The following is a 26,711-nucleotide window of genomic DNA, read 5'->3' as shown; positions in this document are numbered from 1 at the left end:
CTGATTCAGATTTTTCTGGATGTATCGACAGTAAGAAATCGACATTAGGTTACATATTTATGCTTGCAAGGGGACCTATTTCCTGGAAGAGTGCTAAGCAGTCGATAACAACATCTTCCACTATGCAAGCAGAATTTGTATCATGTTATCATGCTACTGGTCAAGCGGTTTGGTTGAAAAACTTTATCCCATGACTTCAAATCATAGACAGTATTTCAAGGCCATTAACCTTGTTTTGTGATAACGAGGCTGCGGCTTTCTTCTCTAAGAACGATAAATCAAGTGGTGCATCCAAGTGGATCGACATTAAATATCTAGTTGTTAGAGACAAAGTCAAAGATGGGACTATTGCAATACAACATATACATACAAGAGCAATGTTAGCGGATTCTCTGACTAAGGCGTTACCACCCACTCTTTACAAAGAGCATGTTGCCGGCATGAGTTTGGTTGATGTATTATAATTTTATTGTTGAAAAAAAGTATGTGTGTGTGTGTGTGTGTGTGTGTATATATATATATATATATATATATATATATATATATATATATATATATATTATGATATACATAGATGTCCAGTATTGACTCTAAATTCATGATTTTTTTGTTATTTCGATGCGCATTATTTACTTATTAAACTAAGCAAATTATTTTGTAGGACCAATGAATATTACAACCATAGTTGGATAGAGTACCAGTGCTATGATTGATGGGGATCAAATAACGATATTGTTATTTTGATTACATTAGTTTGGTTTGGTATATCTAACAGAACAGGTTCATGTTGATGAAAATTGTATTAGCTAATTTTTTATTTATTTTTTCATTCCTTGATTATGATATGACATTACGGTCAAGTGGGAGAATGTTATTTTTATTTATTATGTGGCCTATGTTATTGTCATTAAAGAACACTAATGAAAATATATGACTAATGAAAAGACACAAGTAATTTTTGATGGAAAATTCAGATTGCCATTTGTTAAATATATTGATCCTAATGGTTACCTTAAAATTATTATAAATAGACCTTTTCTCATGTTAGCACAGTTACTACCTTTCCTTTTTTTTTTACGAAAATAAAACTGTCCACAAAACCATAACTGAAGTATAAGGAAAACGCCAAGGTCTCCATCATTTTGTCTAAGGAAAATCGATTGAAGATCAATATTTACGCTTCCGCTCAAAATGTCGTCTCTCCAAAACTGCAAGTTCTTTGACATTAAATGGTTTGCTATTTTATTTTGAATTTATGGATTCTGGACATGGTCTGTGTTTCTTCTGTTATATTTATAAAACACTTAACGTCTTCATGATATCTAACACGGCGACGAACAAAGATGAATAGGAGCGGTGGGAGTGCACACCCACGATGAGGATGAAGGGAGGAGACATAGATGAGAGAGGCGTTGTGACGAAGAAGAGGGGGCTCTGTTTTACTTCAAGTGTGCTTTTGAAATTCTGTTTAAAATGAAAGGTAAGATGTCGAACATAATGTAGCAGCTATTTGTCCGACATCTTGCTTTAACATAGATAATGGATAATCAATAACACATTGCTTAAAAGTAAAGACACACAATATGGTTACCCAATTCGGTGCAACGTTACCTACTCTGGGGTACACGACCAGTGGAAATGATTTCACTATAATGTAATCAATAGTACAAATACGGACTTATATGAACAATACAAATATTAATGCCCTTAGTCTATTACTACTAGTGATTACCTAAACAGGGAATCCCCCTGAATATGAGACCCCTCTCAATTCCACTCTTCAAACTCTCCGATGCTTGGTAGCCTTCAATGTCAATTTTCGTGAAACTTTCAATCACAAATGCACAAGAACCCACAATATCTCAAACACTAGATCCAAAGATGTGTTTAGAGGTATACACCACTGAAGATCAATACAACCAGTTACTCAATCCGCCAGTCGAGTACGTCCAGGAACCCTGATTATTTGATCAAAAGCGTCAAGAATTGCTAAGGGGGTAGCACTCGGCTTTTATAGCAGCCATACACGTTCTGCAAGCCAATCTAGGGTTTCCTTACCCATGAACGCGTGAAGATCATCAAGGAAAGTCTCCAACGATAAGATCTGGCAAAACATGAAACTTGTCAGAATTACAGTCTGCGTACAAAGGAAAATGATGTCTCTACAAATCTTGAAGCATGTTGTCCGACATCTTTCCTTAACTTGCAGTAAAAAATGAGCCAACACATAACGTAACAACAGTTTTGATTATGAAACTCTTAGAAGCTGTTTGGTAAAAGCTGGGGAATGGAGACGAAAAAAGAAGGGTAAAAATATATTTGCACATTGGGCTCACTAGTAAAATTGTAAAAAATATAATTTTGATGGATAATGGGGAAAAAGTTATGAGATGATAGTACTTGTGGCAATTTCTCTATTTGCTACTATTATTGCTTAGCTTTCTACGTCCATAGCTTATTAGATGGAAAATTTCTCCTCAAATTAATTGAGTATCATAGAAAACAAAGAGTCGGCAACAACTACCGCTTTTATGGCTAATTAAGAATTTAGTCTTTGAGTGATAGGCAAAAGAAAAAAAAAGTCTGATATAATCACATTTAATTTAATTTAAAAAAAAAATGAAAATAATACATTGTAAAATTATCACTAAACAAAATATTAATTTTTTGATAAGAAAACCGTTTCAAACCGCAGTTGGCTTGATTAATATATATGTGCAAAAGCCCAAAATAGTGAAGAATTGTACAGCCCAAAAGATAGTTTCTTTAGCATCCATTGGAAAAATATGCTATTTCCAATTTTCCATATAATTTTTTTTTTTTTTGTCATTAATTGGCAAAATATGCTATTTCCTCGTCAGTATGTCTATAATTAAGGACTTGAATGTGATATATGATATTTTTCCGTGACTTGAAAAGAGAAACAAATAAGAGGTTAACAAATAGCCACAACATCAAACACCAATCCACAATAAAAAGTAAGACCTCAAATGGAATAAGATTCAAAACTAAAATTAATTAATGCACATCGTGTATGAACAAACAAAAATTATATTTAGAGCAAATTCATGGCTCGTTTAATAAAACTTGCAAAGTTAACGGATCAATCCAAACACCCGAGAGCACAAAAAAAATACTTCTGAGTACAGCCAAACCCCGAGCAAAAAAGTTTAAAATACGATAAATACCTATTTGGGATATAAATCCAAATTGTAATCTGGAAACACAAAACCAAAATTCAAACACATCAACATAAATAATTTTAAAAAAATATCAAAAAAATATAAATGAAAATATTCTACTTGTCGAAGACGTTCAATTTAATATTCCCTTTTGGTGAATATCCAAATAACTTATAAATAAACAAGTAAAGACGTGAGACTTTATTCAATCTTTTCCCATATGCACACTCTATCACACCCACCGAAATCTAAAGCAATGGATTGGATTCACAAGGTGTTGAACGTAGTTTCTCCATTAATTGCACTCCTTACCATACCTATTCTTGTTCCACCTTATATGATCTACAAGCTCTTCAACCACTTCCTGAAAATAATTACGCGGCCGGTAAATCTGACCGGAAAAGTTGTCCTCATAACCGGGGCGTCTTCGGGGATCGGAGAGGTAGGCATTTCATGCTATATATTCTTTTAATTTCTCTTTGTGTCGAGTAAATTGCTATATATTTATTTATATTTTTTATGTAATAACAAATAATATTAAGCAAATGGCATATGAGTATGCAAAAAGAGGAGCTAATCTTTCGTTGGCTGCGAGACGAGAGGACCGACTTAGGGCAGTGGCGGCCAAAGCCGCCGAGATGGGCTCATCGGACGTGATTGTGGTCAAAGCTGACGTGGCAAAAGTCGAAGACTGTAAGAGGCTGGTTGAACATACCGTTAACCACTTTGGAAAATGTATGTATGCCATTCACTCATTAGAAATCGTGAAACGTTAATGTTATTGAAGAATAAACTTATGATTGATTCGAGATTTTTCATTTTGTGTCACTATTTTTTTAACTTTTTATTTTTTTCATTTAGCTCCTCTAGAAAAATTGAGTTCATATTTCAAATACATATATAACTAATTATTAATGCCTTTTTTTTTTTTAATAAGCGGTAATGTAAATGCAGTGGATCACTTGGTGAACAATGCTGGGGTTATGGATGTTAGATTGTTTGAAGATTGCACTGAACTCGCAACTCTGCGGTCCCTTATGGTAAGATTGTATATCCTCTTATTATCAGTCTATGACCATTCATTTAAGTTTCCTTGCATATGTGGTCCCCTTTTTTATTTTATTTTTTATTTTATGTAATTACATTGTAGCTCATATAATTTTTTCTTTGGCACAAAGTGTACTATTTCATTTACAAGTGGCGTCTATTTTTTTTTAATGTAAATCTAATTTTATTTTATGAGAGATATTTTAAGTTGTACGTAGTTTAATTGTGTAACTCATTAAATATATGCGCAGTTTTGTCTAAAAAGAGAACTATGTATGAAGAAAATATAACTATGATAGTGTTAAAAAAAAAAAAGAAAAAAAAAATCAGAGGGCAAAGTGCAATGTATAAAGGTTCGAGGACTATTGTTACAAATTTCAGTAAAACATAGGTAAGCGTAGTTTGTCACCAAACTAAAATGCCAAGGGTAGATTTGTCATTATAAAAAAGGAGGATATAGCGTATATTATATCAATATGGAGCTCATGGCTGTTTATGTCATCTTCTCAAATTTTATATGTTGAGATGAAGTATTAATATTATAAATTCATTATAATTTCAGGATGTAAACTTTTGGGGATCAGTTTGTTGCACTCAATTTGCGATTCCATATCTAAGAAAGAGCAAAGGTCATATCGTTGTTCTCTCTTCAGTTTTGTCATGGTTCAACATTCCACGATTTGGCGTATACAATGTAAGAAAAGAATGATGAAATTGACGATGAAGAATAAATAAGTATCTAGTATTTTTTTTAGAATTTTTTTTTTCTTTCTCCCATAGGATCCTTAACAAATCAATTTGTATGAGTTTTAGAAGCATGATTTGATAAAAAAAAAATTTAATTTTTGATGATTAATATTGCAGGCAAGCATGGCAGCCAAACTCTTGTTTTATGAAACGTTGAAGGCTGAATTCGGTTCTAATATCGGAATTACAATTGCGACCCCCGGTGCTATCATTTCCGAAATGACCGATGACCAATACTGGTCCAAGGTATTTAGATAGTTGATCATTTCTCATTTAGAAACTAGTTTTAATAATGCGTTTCGCGCAAAAAAATTGAATATAATATATATATATATATATATATATATATATATATATATATATATATATTATTAAGTTTCTAACTCATTTTTATCTTAACAAATAAAACGTTAAATTGAAACATTAAATCTGATTTTTTAAGTGTTATATCACTTATTATTTTTGATAAGTTTGCAACTAATTTTTTTTACAGGTAATGTTATATCACTTGTTGTTGAAGTTTAAATAAATTTTTTTGTAATATGAGATTAAATAATGTTCTATTTAATCAATATACAATGTATGAATGAAAAAATAATATTAATAATAAAAAAAGTATTGCATTAATTAACTGGACTTAAAAAAAAATAAACAAACTTTATAACTTGTAGGTAAAAACAAATAGAAGAGAAATTCTAAACTGAGATAAAATATCGCATATAAAAAGATGAATCACAAATTTAAGACATTTTTTCTTATTAATTCTTTTGAGTAGACTTTCCATAGGAAAATAAACGGTGAGTAGGCCTCCCTTGGATTCCCCGTATGCACATTCGCGACTCAAAACTAAACATGAGCATTGGTACCATAGAAAAAAATGGAATCCTGAAATATGCCTAGTATTCCAAGGAATTGAAAAAAAAAATTATATGAATTGGAAAATTCCGGTTGCAAAAAAAATGGCATAGGAATGCCAATCCCGTGTGGCAACGTATGAGTGTAAAAAAAAGGATCCTATCAAATTGTTCCAACCTCTGATAATAAGTTCACGACTTTAGTCTTATTTCACCGTCGAGAAACAAAACGGGACTTGCATTTCTTAATTTAACTCAGACTTGGCTCCCTTAAATTTTCAATTATATTTCGTTTGGAATAACCAAATTTTTTTACAACTCAAAAGCAGTTATTGCATTTAATAACGTTGCTTTTTTTTTTTTTTTTGCGTACAGAAAGAATTTGTAGAGTGGAATATTGGATTAACTACCACTAAACTTTTCATTTAAGTAAACAGCTTTGACTAAACTTTTGGTGAAAGTTAACCCTAAGCTAAACTTCGAAGTTAATGGTATTCATTTTTTTTAAATACAAAAAATAGCCTAAAATTTTTATTTTAAAAAGAAGGGTAAACTAGCAACGTAGCCATTTTGAAACATGGTTTTTGGAATCTAGCCAACGTTTGGTAAATTTTGCAATCTAGCCATTTATTGAAATTTACGGATATAAAATACCTAATTTACCTTTTTTCTTATACCCACGTTTGACCGGTTTGAATTGTATACAGCCAATTAATTTCAGATTTTTTCGCAATTTAATTGGATATTTAGCTAATTTAATAGGAGATTCGGTGATGTAATTAAAAGAGAAAATTTAATGCAATAAATGCACAAAAAATTCACCATAATTAACAGAAATTAACAAATCAACGGAGATTAACAAAAATTTACAAACATTTACACTGTATTTGCTTACACGGCTATAATTTCAGCAATTTAATTTCAGTTTTTTGAATTCATAATATGAGATTCGGTGATGTAATTAAAAGGGAAATGAAATATTTATTTGATTGAATAAGTCAAACAAGATAATGAATACACGTAATTATGATAAAATCCCGTTCAAAATTAGAAAATAAATTTGGAAAACAAAAATACCGTATTAAATGCGTATTAAAGGAAAGGAAAGAAATCGGCTCTACCTGCACATATGTAAATTTACCATAATTAATAAAAATTAACAAAACAACGGAGATTAACAAAAATTTACGAACATTTACACTGTATTTGCTTACATGGCTATATTGTTCATTAAAGAAAAAAAACGCTCAATAACCAACTTTGCCAAGTATAGAATTTTTTTTAAAATTCGAAATATAAACCGAATATAACAAATTCGGCTACAAAACCAAGTTTCAAAACGTGGACTAGTATTTTTGAAACCAAACCAAGGCTAATATAATAAATACCATCTTACATAAATATGACACGTCATCAAATTTGGCTAGATTCGAAAATTAAACGAAACGTTGGCTAGATTACAATTGCAACGTTTGATGTGTCTTAGATCGACTAAACCGGATAACAAGAGTACAAGACCACAATAGTTTTTTGTTGACCATAATATATCTTAGCATGGAAAGACGGTCTTAAGGCATCTTCAAGCAAAAGAATTATTTATTATTTATATTTTAAATGACTTTTTTCCCTGACTAGAATTACATTAAAAATAAGGCTCCAATTTATTGTTTTGTTGGACTTGGCCCCTAAAAAAATACTTGGGGCGGCTGCATACAACCTTAATTTTTAACAATATTATTGAATAAAACGTACATTAATTAATTATTGTGATTTTTTTCTTCTTTCGAATAATCAGTCTAAGCTAAAAGGTTTACCAGCTGGTTCAGCAGAGAGTTGTGCAAGGGCAATAGTGGAAAGTGCTTGCAGAGGAGAGATGTACGTAACAACCCCATATTGGAACATACCCGGATTTTGGTTCAAGGCGTTTTTCCCTCAGATACTTCACAAGTGCTTCTACTTTTGGTTGGTCAATAATCCGTTGACTAAATCAGCCAAACAGCCTTAATTAGAAGTTACAGATGAGCATTGCCATATATATTTTGGATCCATATAAGCTACTCTATATTCATTATATTAAAAATATTGTAATTTTAAGTGCTTATTTTATTTCGTATTCCAACTTTTTATAACCAAAAACGTAACGACAGAGAGGGAAGAACTTCCTTTTTTTATATACGTTTTTTTATTTGTTTTTAAATAACGCTACAACGCAGAAAATAAAACAACACAGAAGAATATAAGAACAAAATAAATAAAGGGTAACAGTACATATTTAAGTTTGGTGCACAAGATTAATAGATATATAAGTATATATATAATACAAATAATTAGCAAAGTAACTAACTAAAACAACAAGAGAAATTTCTAATTAGCTAATGTTTTGTAAATTTTAAGTAAGTAAATAGCGTTTTAGAAATTTTAAATAAATTTTAGGGCGTTTCAATTAATTTACGCATGTAAATATTTGGTCAATGTCGTTTATCAAAAATTTTATAAATTTTACTAAATGATAAATTAAAACTGTAAATAAAGCTATATATCTAATGGACCTAAAATATTTAAATATTTGTGTCTCATATACCTATAATGTGACATTTGTCTTTATATAGATAATGCATATATATATATATATATATATATCTGTAATAACATATACAAGGATGAAGAGGATCGTATTGAGTAATCGAGGAATCATGTGAATGGTTTATATATTGCCAAAAGGGTTATATTCCCAACTGCGGAGAAGCGTGAAATATCCCTTTAAATAATTAAACGCTATTCAGGGTATCATTTGAGGTTAAGAATTATCTATATCAATTTTTATATTTTGATCTGTTTCGCGCATAAAGAAAAGAAAGGAAAGAAAAAAAAAAAAAAACAAAGATATATTTTAATCTCCCTCGCTCGCCCTCTCTCTCTAATTTAGCAATTATAGCATGGATTTGATTCACAAGCTCTTGAATATATTTCTTCCATTAATTTCACTCTTCACTATACTCGTTTCTTTCCCGCCATATATAATCTACAAACTCTTTAGCTGCTTCACAAAGCTGGCATCTCAGCCGGAAAACTTGACCAGAAAAGTGATCATCATTACCGGAGCATCCTCAGGAATCGGCGAGGTTTGAATAACCTAAAAAGATCTATATCCAAGAATTTAATTTTTCTAGTATTTTCTATTAAATGTATGCGAGAAGAGGAGCTAGTCTTTCGCTGGCCGCGAGAAGAGAAGACCGGCTTCGGGCTGTGGCAGCCAAATCTGCCGAGCTTGGCTCACCGGAAATTATCGTGGTCAGCGCTGACGTGTCAAAGGAAGAAGACTGTAAGAAGCTGGTTGACCAGACTGTGAGCCACTTCGGACGATGTATGATCAATATATCTTTAGATTCTCTACACACTGATTCTTATTTACTTTCTAATCAAAGGACCTAACTTAAAAAACATAGCTTTGGGTTAGTAGTTTAGGTACGAAATTATTTATATAATAACTACATTATTATAAATGATCAAAGCTGAGTATAATTAAAATCATAGCTTTGGGAAAGAACATGTGTATATATATATATATAAGTATTATAACAAAGTGCTATGTTGATACCTTATGATTTAAACTCAATTATAAATAGGTAATTTAGCAAAATAGTCAACTTAAACGTTGAGAATTGCTAAATAGCCAAGGTTTGATAAATATTAGGTAAATAGTCAATTTTATATATTTACAAATGTAAATATTAAGTAAATATCCAATGCCATATTAAGCCACATCATCATTTATGACTATTTACCTTATATTTACCAAACATTGGCTATTTAGCAATATCAAACGTTTAAGTTGGCTATTTTTCTATTTTTTTTTTTGTTATTAAGTTATATAGCCACACGGGTATAGTGAATTGAGATATAGCCCACATTTGGTTAATTTTTTGTAAATAGCCAAATAGACTTATTAACAGATTAGTAAAAGACTTATTTAACACAGTCAAACATATATTTTAGGTAGTTAATAGGCTGCCACGTATGCAAATTGGCTATTTACAAAGTATTTACTAAAGGTTGGCTAATTTACAATTCCTATAGTTTAGGTGGCTTACGTAGCCAATTTTTTGTTTTTTTTTTGTAAATATATCCACATAAATTTCTATCAAATGTTAAAACCGGCTCCCATATTTGCATTTTGTATACAATTTGATCCTTTGTAGTTTCTCATTTTGTTGGTTTTTCTATATAACTAATTTTTATAAAAAATACCTTAAATTTAATTAACTAATGATAATAAAAAAAATCATCATGTCGGGAATATCACACATATTTGTTGTATCTATTAAAAAAAACAAAGTAAAATTTCTATTTTTTAAAACACAATTAATTCAGTAACCAAGTCAGCAAAATTTGGGGATTTACTAAATAACCAACATTTTGTAAATTTTAAATAGTCATTACGATGATATGACATTGTTTGGACGTTTTTAGCATTCCATTTATGCATTTGGATTCCGATTGTTATTTACAATTATTAACGAATATTTACAATTATTAATGTTTTTTTTATTTGTTAATAAAATCGCTAGTGGCTATTTACTGAAAATATAACAAAAGTTGGCTATATGACAAAAGTTGAGTTTTCATAGAATTATATATTTAGAGTTTTTTTTTTAAAAAATTATTCGATTATTTATGTTATTTTATATAGGCATAATTTTATCTTTAACAACTAATCATCATATAAAGTAATCGAAATTTGAGCTGAATGAATGATATTGATGTTTGTGGAAATTCAGAGAATTTTGGCGATGGAATTGTAAATAAATAATAATGTAATTACAGAAATTTTGGTGATTGATTGAATTGAAAATTAAAGATAATATTTATGATTGAATTAATGAAGTGTTTGTTTGTGATGTATGCATGTAGTAGATCATTTGATTAACAATGCCGGTGTTTTGCATGTTAAATTCTTTGAAGAGTATACTGATTTCTCAACCCTCTCCGTTCAATGATGGTAGTAATAATAATATCAACAGGCAATGATCCGCTGATGTTGTTAAATCTATCCTTTGAAACCAAGATTTTGAACTTTAGAAGGTCAAATCTATCCTTAGGAATTAGGATAATCAACCGCTGTTACTCTAATACAAGTGACCCACATGTCAGTGGGCTCCACTACCTCACTCATATCAACAGGCAATGATCCGCTGATGTTGTTACTCTAATACAGGTGGGATCCACTGACATGTAGGCCCCACCATCTCACTCACATCAACGCCAGCGGACGCTGATCTGTTAATGAAAATCATTCGCGTAATATAAACTAAGCAGCATTATGAATTATGTTTTGTTCTTCAGGATATCAACTTTTGGGGTTCAGTTTATTGCACCCGATTTGCCATTCCACATTTAAGAAAGAGCGAAGGAAAAATCGTTGTCATTTCTTCATCTGCGACATGGCTCGGCACTCCAAGACTCGCATGTTACAATGTAAGCTGTCATGGAATAAAATTTTAGCTAATTTGATTATATATATATATATATATATATATATATATATATATTTGGGAGAGAATAAAAATGGTTTAGGTTTTCACTATTTCAAACTAAGAGATATTGCTATGATGGTAAGAGAAGGAAATGAATTGTCAAGACAATAAAGACTAAACTACCCTTCCAGAATATTAGCAACCAAATCAATATAATTTGTTGTTTTATTATTAATTATAAATTTATAATATACTGTTTCAGGCAACCAAAGCAGCCCAACTTTTATTTTTCGAATCATTAAAGCTGAATTTGGCTCTGATATCGGAATGACAATTATCACTCCGGGTATTATTGATTCCGAAATGACTAATGAAGAATTTTGGTCCAAGGTAAAATATTTTCGACTCTATGGTAATTAGAAATTGAAAGTGTCGAAAAGAAAAAAGAAACCTTGAAATTTTTATAAAATCATGAGTTATTACTCTCATTGTCGATTAGTCTTTGAAATAAAATCTCATGATATTGTGTGTTGCGTGCAGTCTAAAATAAAAGGTCTACCACTGTCATCAGAAGGATGTGGAAGGGCAATAGTGAAAGGAAAATTTCATTAATTTGACTTAATAAGCCATTAAATATCAAGATTAGACCCTAATGTTTAAAAATATTTAAATATGGACTTTTGGACACATTTTGGACCAAAATATCCCTGATTCAAAAACCCATATTTTTCTCTCATTCATTTTCATCACAATTCTTTTCATTTTCGAATTGGTTGCGCTATGATTAGAATTTTCGGTGGTCGAGCTCACCGCTGAGCTCGTGGGGTTCGGGGCAACGACCCGATTTTTTTTTTTTTTTTTTAAGGAATTTGGGTATGTGTTCAGTTTCGATTTTGAGGGTTTCACACTGTATCTCATCGTACGACATCGTATCGCATCGTACGACATCGTACAGCATCGTACGTCATCGTACGATATCGTACATTATAATGAGTATGAATTTTATCGTACATTATAATGTATCGTATCGCATCGTACGGCATCGTACAGCATCGTACGACATCGTACGATATCGTACATTATAATGTACGATAAAATTCATACACATTATAATGTACGATATCGTACGATGACGTACGATGCCGTACGATGCCGTACGATGCGATACGATGCCGTACGATGAGATACAATGTGAAACCCTCAAAATCGAAGCTGAACACATACCCAAAATTCTAATCCTAGCGCAACCAATTCGAAGATGAAAAGAATTGTGATGAAAATGATTTGAAAATGAGAAAAAAAAAATATGAGTTTTTTAAATCAGGGGTATTTTGGTCCAAAATGTGTCCAAAAGTCCATATTTAGATATTTTTAAAAATTAGGGTCTAATCTTGATATTTAATGGCTTATTAAGCCCAATTAATGAAATTTCTCTAGTGAAAAGTGCATGTGAACGAAAAATGTATTTGACATATCCATATTGGAACATTGTGGTGTATTGGCTCAAGGTTGTCTTTCCTCAGTTTGTGATCAAATGCTTCCACTTTTTTATGGTCAAGCATCCGTTGACCAAATCAAACAAGGATTCTTAATTATAGCATCAAGCCCATCGACGTGGGCATCAACAATACGTTAATTGTGATTTGGGAAAATAACATATATATACCCTGTGTTTTAGTTAAATGTCGACTTTAACCTTTGGTTTTCAAAAATGTCGAGATCATACCCTCTGTTTAACTAAAATGACGAAATTATACCCTGAAATGTATAACAGTGTCACAAATCTCCATTTCAATGATATTAACTCTTATATAAGAAAAACCGAATCAAATTCAAAACAGTATCCTAACTTCCAAATTTCTAATTTTGAAATAAAAATAGCCTTAAATTGAAATTAAATAATAAAATTCATATCTCCCAAGAGGTAACTTCATTCTGTGTTCGAATTTCAACTCTAAATCCTTGGTTCTCTGTTCGAATCTGTAATTTTGATGATTATCAACTGTCGATTTTTACCTTTTTGCCTCTTTTTGCGTTCTTCACGATTAAGAAAATGTTGTTTATTTTTTTTTAGTTTTTTAAATAAATTACATATATGACGCGAACGAATAAAGATAATTGGTGTTTATTACATATAAATATTATAGTTAACGTCAATTAAAAGTCAATAAAAAGAAGATTTGTGGCACTATTGTCTATTTCAGGGTATAATTTCGTCACTTTAGTTAAACAGAGGGTATGATCTCGACATTTTTAAAAACCAAAGGTTAAACTCGACATTTCACTAAAACACAAGGTATATATGTATCATTTTCCTTTGTGATTTTCATGTAAGTTGATACTTTGCTTTCATCTTGATATTATTAAAAAAAATATATATTATTCTGCTCTTGGAAAAGTGGACCTTGGCAATATATTGATATATTGACACACAAAAATTACAAAATTGTCCCGCAGTGAACACAAATTGCGAACATTTTTATGTGTCGAGCACTAAAAATACTCGAGTAGGATTGTAAATGTTAGACATTGCTAGTTGTCGAGCACGAAAAGTCATGAAAAATGTAAATATGAGGCATAACTAGGAGAAAAGCATTAAAAGACCATATAAACATATCATTTTAAATCCCTAAAAAAAAAATATCATTTTAAAAATATGGACAAGTAATGCCATTTTTACAAATTACTAATTGATGGAAAAATATTTCAAAAATTAAATTAATTAATTTTTTCTTATATTGTTCATAGCGTGATATACGAGACAGGTTTTTAAATTAACATATTAATTAAATAAACAAAAAATTAGCAAAATAGCCAAATCAAACCTTATGATTTGCTATTTAGCCAAGGTTTTGTAAATACTAAGTAAATAGCCAGGCTGATGACGTGGCTCAATAATAGGTTTTTTTATTTCCGAAAATTGCCCATGTGCGTTTGAATTTTGAATTACAATTTTTTAATTTTAGGTATAAATGTTTTCCCGAATTTATTTGAATTGTTTCCCAATATAATATGAACGTGATCTGGTCAATTTATGTTTCCTTTATTTTAGGGAATAAATTTGCGTTGGTGTTATAATGCAGTTAAGCTTTTTGGTGTTATAAGTTCAGGATACGACAAATTATGCAGTAAATATGCGTAAATAAACACTTACACGAATCCAAAAATAAAAGTTCTTAATATTTACATACATTTACTACACGTATTAACAACCATTACTGTTGTCAAAACCAAGGATTAAAAACTCGGATTTACTCAGATTTACTGCAAAGTATGTCAAAACCTATTCAAAACTGCCAATATTTACTCTGATTTTTTTTCTTAATGGCGTATGAAAATGGTTGAGAGATATTCGGAAATCAATTTAAGTTAATGTTCCTCGTTTTTCGTTACACGCTACCTCATTTAATTTTTTTTTTTTTAAGTAAACCGTGTGCATGGGCGGGAAATGTTGGGTTTTTTAGTAAATTCAGATATGTCTTAAATGATATATGGCTATTTACTTAGTATTTACAAAACCTTGGCTATTTAGCAATTTTAAAGGTTTGATTTGGCTATTTTGCTAAATTACCCTTAAATAAAATCACAAAAGAGGTAAAATCGGGTTTTGAAAATTATCATAGTCAAAGTGAAGTGTGCATACGACATATTTATAAATTTTTAAGTGTATATATCTAGGGCTATTTTGAAGAATAGCCAAATTGGCTCAACAATATTAAGGGACTAATCCATGTTTCATTTTATTAAGTAAATAGCTCAACTTTAATAGACTATCTAAACTACCCCTATCATCTACAACCTCCCTTAACCCTAACTCATTCCCTCTCACCGTCGCCCAAACCTCTCCGACGACGACTCCTCGACCACACCCGCCGCCGTCACGCCCTCCTGCTTCGGGATCTCGAAGCTCCGGCGAGTCCAAAGACTGGATTTCTCGCATAACCGTTTCACCGGCGAGATTCCAACGACCGAGCTCGCTCGTCTCCCGAGACTGCTGACTCTCCGCCTCGAGTCGAATCGGTTCGACGGAAGCCTCGACAAATCCTCGCCGCAGAAAAAGAAGAAGAGAAAGAAAAATATATGATTTGGTTGATTCACTGTAAATTCGCGTATAGGTTAATTTAATTAACGTACTAAAGTGAGTTAGGTTAATTAATTAACTGATTCGTGAAGGATTTGAAATTCACAAAAAATTTACAAAAATAAGAACTTAAGTCAATTGATATTCAAAGCATTCAATTAATTAACCTAATTCCTGATTCAATCATTTAGTAAATTAACTTTACTCATAAAAAAATCAGAACCTAAGCTAATATTCAACCAATAAGTTAATTAATTAACCTAACTCACGTCAGTACGTTAATTAAATTAATCTATTCGCGAAAGAAGTGAGAGCATTATGGTCTGAGCCGAATATATGTGCTATTTGCTTAATAAAATGAAATTGGGCTATCCCCCAATAAGAATGGTAAATTTAACTAGTTACAACAAATTTCACTAGATATATCGATGCTTAAAGGTATACGGCATATTTATAGATTTTAAGGTATAAATTTGTTGTATAGAGTAAATTTAAAGAGACAAGCATGAAATTTGTTATATCATTTGTCCTATCGTGGAGGATTATTTTGTATTCATATTTTACCCCAAATGTTGAATAGGACATCGCACTTCAAAATAAGAAAATATTGACAAGAGAGAGGGCAAGTACTTCAAGGTTTTTGTTCTTTTTTTTTCGTTTTTTATTTTATTTTTTATAACACTACAACGCAGAAAATTAAACACCACGCAAGAGAGCTTAGGCATAGCGTGTCATTATCAACGCATATATGGTTTGACATTGCTAAATAGTCAACGTTTGGTAAATTTTAGATAAGTAATCATTTTTATGTATTTACCGACGTAAATCTTAGATAAAATCACTTCCATATTAGGTCACCTTATTGTTTACGATTATTTATCTAAAATTTATCAAACGTTGATTATTTAGCAATGTCAAATGTTAAAATTAACTATTTTTTTTAATTTTCTGTAAAATTAAACACTACACAAGAAAATAGAAGCCGAAAGAAATCAAAAAGAAAAACCAGTGGATAATATAGGTAAATATTTATATCTCACGTACCTATCATTGGTAAATATATACATCTGACATAACATATACAAGTAGCTGAAGTGGTTCCCTATTGAGTGATCCAGGATTCATGTGAATGAATGGTTGAAAACTTGAAATATTTCCTATATAAAAAAGATATCTGTTTTTTTTTGTTTTTGTATCTTCCTCTCTCGCCCTCTTGTTCGGTCTCTCTTTCTCTATTTTGGCAAATAATATGGAATTGCTTCACAAGTTCTTGAATATATTTCTTCCATTAATTTCATTCTTCATTATACTCGTTTCTCTCCCGCCATATATGATCTACAAGCTCTTTAACGACTTCATAAAAGTAGCCTATCAACCGGAAAACTTGGCCGGAAAAGTTGTTCTCATAACCGGAGCATCCTCAGGAATCGGAGAGGTTTGTATGTCCAAGAGTTTAATCTCCCTATTATTTTCTATAAGATGTCACAAAAATTAACAGAAGATCAACATGTCATATGTGTAACATTTTTACTTTTTTTTCTGTTAATTTTTTCTCACAAATAAATTAAAGCAAATTGCATATGAGTATGCGAGAAGAGGAGCTAGGCTTTCGTTGGCGGCGAGAAGAGAGGACCGGCTTCGGACTGTGGCGGCCAAATCTACCGAGCTTGGCTCACCAGAAGTTATCGTGGTCAGAACTGACGTGTCAAAGGTCGAAGATTGTGAAAAGCTAGTTGATCAGACTGTGAGCCACTTCGGACGATGTATGATATGTATACTTTTTTTTTTCTTCTTAAAATACGTATAAAACTAATATGTTTAAGAGAGAGTTTGTGACCTAACTTCATAAACATAGGTTTGGCTTGTTAAGTAATATATTAAAAAATCAATGTAAAATCTAACTATTAGTTCTTAGAAAAGCAGATGGTCAAGTTAAGTGGCCAAGTGGGACAAAGGTCCATTGAAAAATAAAGTAACGGTAAGATGAGTTTTAATCAAACTTTAGTTGATTACAAAGGGAGGGAAAATTAATTGTGTTTAACAAAATGCTACAACCTTATATTTTTTTAAAAAAAATTGTTCAAAAATATACCTATAAATTGTCGAAATCATCTCCCCGTATTTCCAATTTAACTTTCCAATTGTGTTTTTAAGAAAAAATACCCTTAATTTAGAAAACAAAAAACAAATAAATAAAATTACTAAAAATCATCATGTCCATCATTGGAATCAAACATATTGTTTTATATCTATAAAAAAATAAAAGTTAAATGTATTTTTCTTCCCTTCAAGTTATCTATTTGTTTTTATATTGTTTTATACGAATAATTTAGTCTTTAACAGCTTATTTATTAAAAAAAAAAAAGTTAAGCGAAATTTTAGCTGAACGAATGATATTGAAATTTAATAAAATTCAAAGAATTTTTGTGATTGACTTGGAAAATGTATAATAATATATGTCCGCGGTAAAAACACGTTAGACTTTTTTTTATATTTTTTTATATAAGAAAACACGGTAGACTTTTATTATACACACAGCAAGATATGAAGTGTTTGCGTGTCATGTATGAAGTGGATCATTTGGTGAACAATGCGGGGGTTTTGCAAGTTCAATTGTTTGAAGAGTACACTGATTTCTCAACCCTCCGTTCAACGATGGTAATAATAATATTATTTTATTTTTTAACTACTTAATATATTTTGAAACTAAGATTTTCAACTTTTATGGTCAAATCTATATCCCTAATATAAATTAAGTAGCATTGTTGATTAATTTTTTTTACTACTTCAGGATATTAACTTCTGGGGTTCAGTTTATTGCACCCAATTTGCGACTCCACATCTAAAAAAGAGCAAAGGGAAAATTGTGGTCGTTTGTTCATCGGGGTTATGGCTTGGAACTCCAAGATTAGCAGGTTACAATGTAAGCCAAGCATGAAAATAAATATAGCTAGTTTAATTATATAGAGATTATAAGTTGGTGTCAGTGTTACCATATAAATTCCATGATTTTCGGAGGAAGCATTTGGGAGAAAATAAAAATTGGCTTAAGTTTACACTATTGCAAATGAAGAGATACTGAAATTATATAAAGAGAAGGAAATAAAAGACTAAACTACCCTTGCAGAATAAATTGCATATATTGGATACCACATCAAAATAATTTGTTTTTAATTTTATGATTAAATAATTATAACATTGTTTCAGGCAAGCAAAGCAGCCCAGATTTTATTTTTCGAATCAATAAAGGCTGAATTTGGCCCTGATATCGGAATGACAATCGTCACTCCGGGTATTGTTGACTCTGAAATGATTAATGAAGAATCTTTGTCCAAGGTAAAATATTTTTCGACTCTACGTTAATTAAATGTTCAAAGTTTAATGTTCAAAGTTTTATAAAGAAAACAAGCCTTGAAATATTTATAAGATCACGAGTTATTAATTAACTGTTCAAAGTTTAATGTTCAAAGTTTTATAAAGAAAACAAGCCTTGAAATATTTATAAGATCACGAGTTATTACTTTCATATTCTGATTAGTCTTGAATTTTTGTTCTTCATGATATTGTTTGTTTTGTGCAGTCTAAATTTAACAGTCTACCAATACCACTTGGGTTAGTAGAAGAATGTGGAAAGGCAATAGTGAAAAGTGCATGCGAAGGAAAAATGTATTTGACATATCCATATTGGTACATTGTAACGTATTGGCTCAAGATTGTCTTTCCTCAGTTCGTGATCAAATGCTTCCACTTTTTTCTGGTCAAACATCCGTTGACCAATTCAAACAAGGATTATTAACTATAACCTCAAGCTCACCGATTAATATATGGGTAAAAAAGATTACTTTGTATTTTGGACAATTTAATAGTATGTTTATGATGATATTCATGTAAGTTGATATTTCTTTTATCTTGGTATAATAAACTTGTTATATCTACTTACTGTTGTTTATATTTTTCACACATACAAAAGCATATTCGCTATGGAGATGTAATATTTTAAAATGTCATAGCTAGGTTCGTTGATAGTTTGGCACACAACACAAGATTTAAAAATATAAATTTAAGTAAATTTTGGAGGACTTGTACGTACTATATGTACATATATTATTCTGATTTCATTATTTTTGTCTTATACATGCATATAAGATTAGATTTACCATATGAAAAAGTTCTGCATCGGATGTTGATCCAGGAATAGGTTCAAATCTTTCCTATGAAATAAAATAATAATTAGTCCGACAATATTCTCAACTTGGTGTCATTTGAATATGGAGAATATTCATTCGAAATTCCAATACCAATGCTACTATAAATATATACGTACTTTAGTTTTTATCATTTTTAATTTCAAGCACCAGCAAAAGAAAACTAAAAACTACAGTTTTTTTTTTTTTTTTTTTTTTTTACATATGTATCTCTCTCTAAATTTTCTAATATGAATTTGATTCACAATGTCTTGAACGTAATTCTTCCATTAGTTTTAATCCTCATTTTATTCGTTTCTGTCCCGCCATATATTATCTACAATCTCATTAACTACATCATAAAATTAGTCTCATCACCGCCGGAAAATTTGGCCAGAAAAGTAGTCCTTATAACCGGAGCATCCTCTGGAATCGGCGAGGTTTGTATAATTTATTCATCCATTCATTTAGTTTTGCTTTATTAGAAAATATGTTAATATCAACGTTTCATGTCATAACATTTTTGCTAGTGTCATTTTTTTTTTCTCACAATTTTAAAGCAAATTGCATATGAGTATGCAAAAAGAGGAGCTAGGCTCTCTCTGGCGGCAAGAAGAGAGGGCCGGCTTCGGGCGGTGGCGGCCAAATCTGCCGAGCTTGGCTCACCGGAAGTTATCGTGTTCAGCGCTGACGTGTCAAAGGAAGAAGATTGTGAGAAGCTGGTTAAACACACAGTGAGCCACTTTGGACAATGTATGAGAGTGTGCCTTTGCTACAATATCAAAAGAAACGACACCTTTTTATTTTATTTTTTATTATCATGTTTAAATTTAAAAACTAAGATTAAGTTTGGTCAAATATGTTTTTTTTAAAGAAGGTAATAATGCTATTTTTTTAGCCCCCAAAAAAAAATTGTAGTTTTCATTGGGAATCTCAATGAAATATCATTAACAAGCCTTTCTCTAGCCGTTATTTTTTTCAATTTTTTTATTATTTGGAATATTATAAAACGGGCTTCTTTAAAGCATCTTCGTACACTCCAAGAGCAAAGTTCGGTATAGTAAAGAGACTAAATATATATATGAAAATAAATTAAAAATATGAAGTGTTTTTTTTGGTGTGTGTAATATATGCAGTGGATCATTTGGTGAATAATGCTGGAGTATTGCACATTCAATTGTTTGAAGAGTGCGCTGATTTCTCAACTCTCCGTTCAATGATGGTAATTTAGATATTATATTCTCTAATAATCATGTCATTCCTTTTCTTTTTTCTTTTTTCTTTTTGTGTGTGTGTGTGTTTTTTTTTTCTTGTTACTTTTACCCAAATTTATTATTTGTTTGTTAGATATGAGAGATTAAAAGGCACAATCAAAGTTAAGTAGCAGTATTAATGAATTTAATCATACGTTCCTGAATTGAAATTTTTTTTTTTCTTTTTTGTTGCAATATCCGCAGGATATTAACTTCTGGGGTTCAGTTTATTGCACCCGATTTGCAATTCCACATCTAAGAAAGAGCAAAGGGAAAATTGTTGTCGTTTCTTCAGCTGCGACATGGATCGCCCCACCGAGATTCAATGTATACAATGTATGAAGAAACTCTTAAAAAATAAAAGCTACTTTGATAACTATATATTCAATACTGAGTTTATTAGTCCGTGTTAACACATAATACCCATGAGTTTTTATTTTTATTTTTTTTATTAATGTTAACGACACTTATTTTCTTTTTAATTTTTTTCTAATGATTAAAATGTCTCAGGCAAGCAAAGCAGCCCAGTTATTATTTTTTGAATCGTTGAAGGCTGAGATTGGTTCGGATATTGGAATGACAATTGTCACTCCTGGTGTGGTCACCGGAACTGAAATAACAGATGACCAATTTTGGTCCAAGGTAATTTTTATTTATTTTAACTCTAGAAATTTTAAATATAAACAATTAGTAAAAAAAAACATTGAGACGGTTATAAATAAATAATCTTGTGTCGCAAGGTTTAAAAAATTGTCGCTACGTATCGGTAGGGACGGAACTAAAATCGGCCGAGGGTTCTCAAGGCCTCCCTGAAAAAATTATTTTACACTTTTTACTCATTTAAAAAAAAAATTACATTTTTATACCCTGATAATTGACACTTTTAACCCATTTTAAAAATATGTTTCATTTTTACCTTAAAAATTTACTTATTACCCCCTAAAACTTTTTTTCTTCTTCATATTATCCCTCCTAGTGAGCTTCGCTAGCTCGGTCTCTTGAAATTTACTTTCAAGAGGTAAAAAATTGGGTATAAAATATGATCAGGGATATTTGTATTTATATATTTTTTTTTTCATTTGTATCATTGTTCACATTCTAAATGCTATTTGTGTTGTATTTTGAGCACTTTTCTCAAAAAAATTGTAGTATAAATTTAAATCTTTATTAACGTGTATTATATATAATATGTGTTTTTATAATGTTATTTATTTTATAGAACATCTGACAATGATCAACATCTCTATAACAAATTATCTCACTACTACAGAAAATAACCGTTGGAAGTGACACCTAGGGCTAGATTAGAAGCGACATTTTAAATTGTTATATATATATATATATATATATATATATATATATATCGATGTTTTTAAATCTTCATTGTTTTTATTAGTAATTCGGTTGTTATATATATGTTGTGTAGTCTAAATTAAAAGGTCTACCAGTTGAGTCAGTAGAGAGATGTGGAAGGGCAATTGTGGAAAGTGCATGTAGAGGAGAAATGCATTTGACAACACCATATTGGTACATTGTGGTGCATTGGTTCAAGGTTCTTTTTCCTCAGCTTCTAATCAAATGCAGCCACTTTGTGCTGGTTAAAAATCCGTTTATTAATTCAAACAAGGATTGTTGAAGAAAAACCAAATTGTATTGTTTAAGACTTGAAGTTATTGAACTCAATGTGTTTCTACTTCGCCAATTCTTTAAATTTGCGATTCACAAAGGCATATGTTAATTTTTGGCTTTAATTTATTGAGGAAAAAAAAGACATGAATGATGCATAATCAAAACATTGAGGAATTAAATGTTCATATAAATTGACTTGAGGGCCTAACACCGCTTATAAAAGATGGGGGCTTAAGATGCAAAAAAGCCTTTTATGTAAAAAAATTTATAATTTTAAGTACTATTTTTTAAACGGTTGGGCCAGAGTTTGTCTTTTTGGGGCCTAGGTTGGGCCGGACCCAAAGGCTTTCACATATCACACACAGGTCTAGTGTACTATTTATTCTTTACAGAATACAGAGCAAAATTAAAATTTTCCCTCTTAATTTTGTATTTATTGATTTTTGTAGCTCTGAATTATTTAATTTTTTTTAAAACATTAAAAATTTATTACTCTTATCTCTTTATATTATAAAATTATATTGAAAAAAAATACTAAAAACTCATTTAAATAGATTTTTAGCCATCCTTAAAATTTACTTTTAATTTTACCAAATAATGTTTTCAAATATAGTATAAAATCCGAAAAATAATTTTCCAACAATTTATATAATAACTATGACTCCAAATTGCATAACCTCCAGAAATGAAATTCTCATTTAACGTTGTAACCGTTTCTAAAAATATAAAAATCAGATTAAGATGCCCGGCTGAGTTACTTTGTGTTACGTACATGGTTCCATTCCAATCAACCAAAATAATGTGTGACCTAAGCAGTCCAAATGCAAGTGACGATTTTGGCGTGTGGAAGATGATTTGTGTCCTCTACTAATTTGCAAGATGTATTTTACATTCGAGTCTCGAGTCTTGACCCCACAACACAAGTATAATATTATATCTTTGAGATCAATTATTGTTTGAAACACACGGTACACGAGTCTTTCTCCGAGCGCGTAACTATTTGGATGAAATCCAATAGGCCAATAAGAGCACGTTAATTACTAGGAAAACAATGTTTGCTTATATGTTTGTTATATCTAAGCTTTACAAGACAAGTTATACCTATACGACAAAACAAATGGACACCAGAATTGACTACTGCATGGAATCACGTGTGATAACTTACACGATACTGACGATAGGCTGGCTCTTTGGAGATATGAAAAACATCACTGCCAATTTCGCTTCTTGGGACGACTAGTGCTTGGAGTCCTTTTTTTTCGCTGAATAAAATAGAATTAACTCGGAGCATTTATATTAAGCCATAAGTAACAATTGAAAAACTAAACCAGTAATAACTATAATCTTAAGATTTGAAAATGTGTGCAGGGCGACGATTTTTGTCCCGGGGAGTAAAGAAAGATATGACAAAAAAAAAAGTTGAGAATTATGACAAATTAGTTACCTCGATAATTATTTTAATTGTTCATAAAAAAAATCACAAAACAGTATGTATTAATATTAGGATGGGGAAGCAAAACAAGTATTTACGTGTTTATATGTTTTTCATTGAGAAATAGAAATAAGTAATTGTATCAAAATAAAAAGAATTGGATTTCATTGTTTATATGTTTTTTTTTTTTAAATGACGATGTAATTAAATAGTCAATTTAAAGTTATGAATTTGTAAAATAGTCAATGGTTTGTCTTAATATAGTGAAATAATTAAAATGTGTAATAATTTGGTTTCAATTTTTTTTTTTTTTTACCCCTAAGATTAATTTTTTTGAAAGTAATAAATTGTTTATAATAATCATCAAAAAATTTAATCTTGGCTGTCAAACTTATTTTTAAAACGTAAATTTTGCTATTTGTTGAAAAATTGAAATTTTGGTTATTTTGCTAATCAATAAATTTCAAATTGCGTTATTTTGTACCATTTTTTCTTTTAAAAACAGTATTTATGTTAATGTGTTTTTTAGTTGTATCATTTTTATTTTTATTTTGTGGAGTCATATTTGCACTATTCATTCAAAAGCTCACTTATAGTAACTTGGATTTGTACTAAAACTAAAGATATGGACTATTTTTTTGCAGTGCTCTGTTGATTCTCTTGGGGTACATTCTTAGACATGTTTTTCGCCCGTAATTAGTTCATTTAAAGGAATAAACTAAGTGCAGTGTAGCAAAATAGCCGGTTTGAAACTATAAAATTTGTTTTTAGCCTATGTTTCATAACTTTTAGGGAAATAGCCAATATGCTTAGGTGTCAATAATTAATAGACTAATTTGTCCTTTTACTTAATCAAATGGAAATAATGAATATAATTATATTAAATAATAGGCAATAACGATATAAAATAAAAGACAATTTCAAAATTGTTACACGTAGCCTTAAACCTATAACAAATCTCAACAAAATATTTTATCAAAGATATCATTAATCACGCGGCGTGCTAATCTAGAACGGCTTCACCAATTTTCAACGCCAACAAATCTCCTGGAGTAGACGCGATATTATGGAAATTTCTCTGTGCATCAGTTTCTGTTACTGTGTAAGAACCTGTCAACACAGATAATAAACGTAAATTACTGGAAATTATCTCATCATCCAAATTTAAGTAATCTGAATGGAAATAAATGGAAATAGTTGTAAATAAATAATCTGTACGTCTACATTTTTCCAAAGACTGACGTTCAAAAATCTTCACTGTTAAAAAAACAAATTAACAGTGAGAGTCGGACCACCTCTAACCAAGTTAACATTAAAAAAAAATTACCAGAATCCACCAACGACCAAGACGCAGAAGCCATATTTTTAATCGGAAACAAATTATTTCTTCAAGACGCAGTTTTTTTTCTTCTGCAAAATAGTTTCAGCGTTGGTGAGAGTCAAGAAGGTCTCGCTGACGATGAGGTTGGCGGTCCAGTTTGAGATGGCGGCGCTTCCTCCGCCGGTGCCTCGGTACCTGAGAGGGTATATCTCCGACGAGCCTTTGCCGACCTTCTCCGCCGCCTCCGGCTGATCTGCGTCATCAGCGACAACTTCTTCGGTTGGATGGCCCCCGTGGCCCGCGACCTCGGCGTCTTCCTCGTCATCTTGGCACGTCGAAGATAAAAAAAAAAGCTCAGATCTGGTTGTGGGGTGGCTGGAGAGAGAGAGAGAGAGAGAGAGAGAGAGAGAGAGAGAGAGAGAGAGAGAGAGAGAGATACTAGGAATTCAAAATCTGATATCTGCCTACTACAAAATAGGAACTTAACACGCACAAAAAAAAGAAAAAAAAAACGATAATTAAAAAACTGCCTTAATTATTGAAGGAAAAAAAAAGTAATATTAATACGTTTGGCTATTTCCCTAAAAATCTTCAAACATAGGCTAGATCCCAAACCTAACGTTTTAGGTGGCCTAGTTAGTTACAAAACTCATAAACTAATCATGCAAACGATTAAAACAATTTTTATTTTTAAATTTAATATATAATAATTTACCTTCTACACTGTTTTATTTTAATAATTTCAGGAAACTGAGCTCTACCTGGCTCTGTTATAAATTGAATATTTTAATTTGTTTGCATGTCCGAAGAGACTTTTAATATGTTAGAGTTGAAATATCGTGTAAGTTTATGAGATCGATATATATACGACATTAAGAAAATGCATATATTGTTTTAAAAAAGCTCATCATTTGAGAACTCTTAAAAAAAAAAAAAGGTTCTTCACTTGGACAATTTCACGATGAGTACTCCTAATTTGTGAATTTTTGGTGACGTACATGTATAAGAGACGTAAGCCAATAATGAAGGCTCAATTGAAACTTGAAGCGGTGGCATGTTAATATTTCAAATTGATCAAAATTATTAATTCGTGAGTTGAAATATTTTGTAAGCTGTTTTAAACAAGTCCAAATGTGCAAGTGGGATTTATTATTATTATTATTTGAAGATTTTATTTATTTATTTATTACTATTCTATCTGAAAGATATTTTTTTGAAGACGACTTTTGTCCTCAACTAATTATGGAGTCACGGTTGGAGCCAGATGGGCACTAATTATTGCTCTCGTGAACTTTGAATATTGTAATTTTAACCGATTCTGTATTACTATACATATTGTTAGCTCAAATTTACATGAGCTTTAACCCTAATAAAGTGTGCTAATCATGAGCACCGTTTAAAGATTAAAGAAAAATAAAAAGCATACGAATTAATTAATATAGTAATTAATTAGAAACTATTAATAACTAATGCAATCTAAGGAATTGAAAATATATATATAAATCAG

The 26,711-nt window shown here is 30.7% G+C and overlaps 3 protein-coding genes and 1 pseudogene across 5 annotated transcripts; all 4 read left to right on the top strand.

Moving 5' to 3' along the window:
• Window positions 1-3,385: 3,385 nt before the first annotated feature.
• On the top strand, window positions 3,386-7,966 carry LOC149383216 (11-beta-hydroxysteroid dehydrogenase A-like). Of its 2 annotated transcripts, XM_089629139.1 has the most exons (6): window positions 3,386-3,624; window positions 3,725-3,917; window positions 4,137-4,222; window positions 4,792-4,923; window positions 5,094-5,222; window positions 7,626-7,966. In XM_089629139.1, exons 1-6 carry the CDS (start codon window positions 3,403-3,405, stop codon window positions 7,833-7,835), a joined length of 972 nt encoding a protein of 323 aa, XP_089485265.1. In that variant the 5' UTR covers window positions 3,386-3,402; the 3' UTR covers window positions 7,836-7,966. The 2 variants fall into 2 exon arrangements, with proteins under 2 accessions (XP_089485265.1, XP_089485266.1); XM_089629140.1 differs by lacking the exon at window positions 4,792-4,923.
• A 729-nt stretch (window positions 7,967-8,695) lies between these two features.
• On the top strand, window positions 8,696-11,997 carry LOC149383215 (11-beta-hydroxysteroid dehydrogenase A-like; annotated as a pseudogene). The gene is made up of 6 exons (XR_016301757.1): window positions 8,696-8,952; window positions 8,999-9,194; window positions 10,742-10,818; window positions 11,174-11,305; window positions 11,567-11,694; window positions 11,845-11,997. The product of XR_016301757.1 is annotated as an 11-beta-hydroxysteroid dehydrogenase A-like (transcript).
• Window positions 11,998-16,593: 4,596 nt separating this feature from the next.
• LOC149383214 (11-beta-hydroxysteroid dehydrogenase A-like) lies at window positions 16,594-19,320 on the top strand. The gene is made up of 6 exons (XM_089628912.1): window positions 16,594-16,820; window positions 16,956-17,148; window positions 17,958-18,043; window positions 18,177-18,308; window positions 18,593-18,721; window positions 18,966-19,320. The coding sequence occupies exons 1-6, from the start codon at window positions 16,635-16,637 to the stop codon at window positions 19,179-19,181; spliced, it is 942 nt and encodes a 313-aa protein (XP_089485038.1). The 5' UTR covers window positions 16,594-16,634; the 3' UTR covers window positions 19,182-19,320.
• Window positions 19,321-19,820: 500 nt separating this feature from the next.
• On the top strand, window positions 19,821-22,495 carry LOC149383213 (11-beta-hydroxysteroid dehydrogenase A-like). Its single transcript, XM_089628913.1, has 6 exons — window positions 19,821-20,009; window positions 20,130-20,322; window positions 20,706-20,791; window positions 21,027-21,158; window positions 21,333-21,464; window positions 22,249-22,495. The coding sequence occupies exons 1-6, from the start codon at window positions 19,821-19,823 to the stop codon at window positions 22,456-22,458; spliced, it is 942 nt and encodes a 313-aa protein (XP_089485039.1). The 3' UTR covers window positions 22,459-22,495.
• Window positions 22,496-26,711: the final 4,216 nt, after the last annotated feature.

The sequence above is a fragment of the Urtica dioica genome, chromosome 10 (genome assembly GCF_054948205.1).
Source record: "Urtica dioica subsp. dioica isolate 48M chromosome 10, U.dioica_male_clone48M_v1_H2, whole genome shotgun sequence".
NCBI lineage: Eukaryota > Viridiplantae > Streptophyta > Magnoliopsida > Rosales > Urticaceae > Urtica > Urtica dioica.
Note: the sequence above shows the minus strand (reverse complement) of the source record. Positions and strands in the feature narration are given on the sequence as shown.

Coding starts and splice junctions, on each gene's coding strand:
- LOC149383216 (XM_089629139.1), top strand. CDS start 3,403: ATGCACACTCTATCACACCCACCGAAATCTAAAGCAATGGATTGGATT. Junction 3,918..4,136: donor CGTTAACCACTTTGGAAAAT/GTATGTATGCCA, acceptor ATGTAAATGCAG/TGGATCACTTGGTGAACAAT. Junction 4,223..4,791: donor CAACTCTGCGGTCCCTTATG/GTAAGATTGTAT, acceptor TTATAATTTCAG/GATGTAAACTTTTGGGGATC.
- LOC149383214 (XM_089628912.1), top strand. CDS start 16,635: ATGGAATTGCTTCACAAGTTCTTGAATATATTTCTTCCATTAATTTCA. Junction 18,309..18,592: donor CAAGATTAGCAGGTTACAAT/GTAAGCCAAGCA, acceptor ACATTGTTTCAG/GCAAGCAAAGCAGCCCAGAT. Junction 18,722..18,965: donor ATGAAGAATCTTTGTCCAAG/GTAAAATATTTT, acceptor TGTTTTGTGCAG/TCTAAATTTAACAGTCTACC.
- LOC149383213 (XM_089628913.1), top strand. CDS start 19,821: ATGAATTTGATTCACAATGTCTTGAACGTAATTCTTCCATTAGTTTTA. Junction 20,010..20,129: donor CATCCTCTGGAATCGGCGAG/GTTTGTATAATT, acceptor ACAATTTTAAAG/CAAATTGCATATGAGTATGC. Junction 21,159..21,332: donor CGAGATTCAATGTATACAAT/GTATGAAGAAAC, acceptor AAAATGTCTCAG/GCAAGCAAAGCAGCCCAGTT.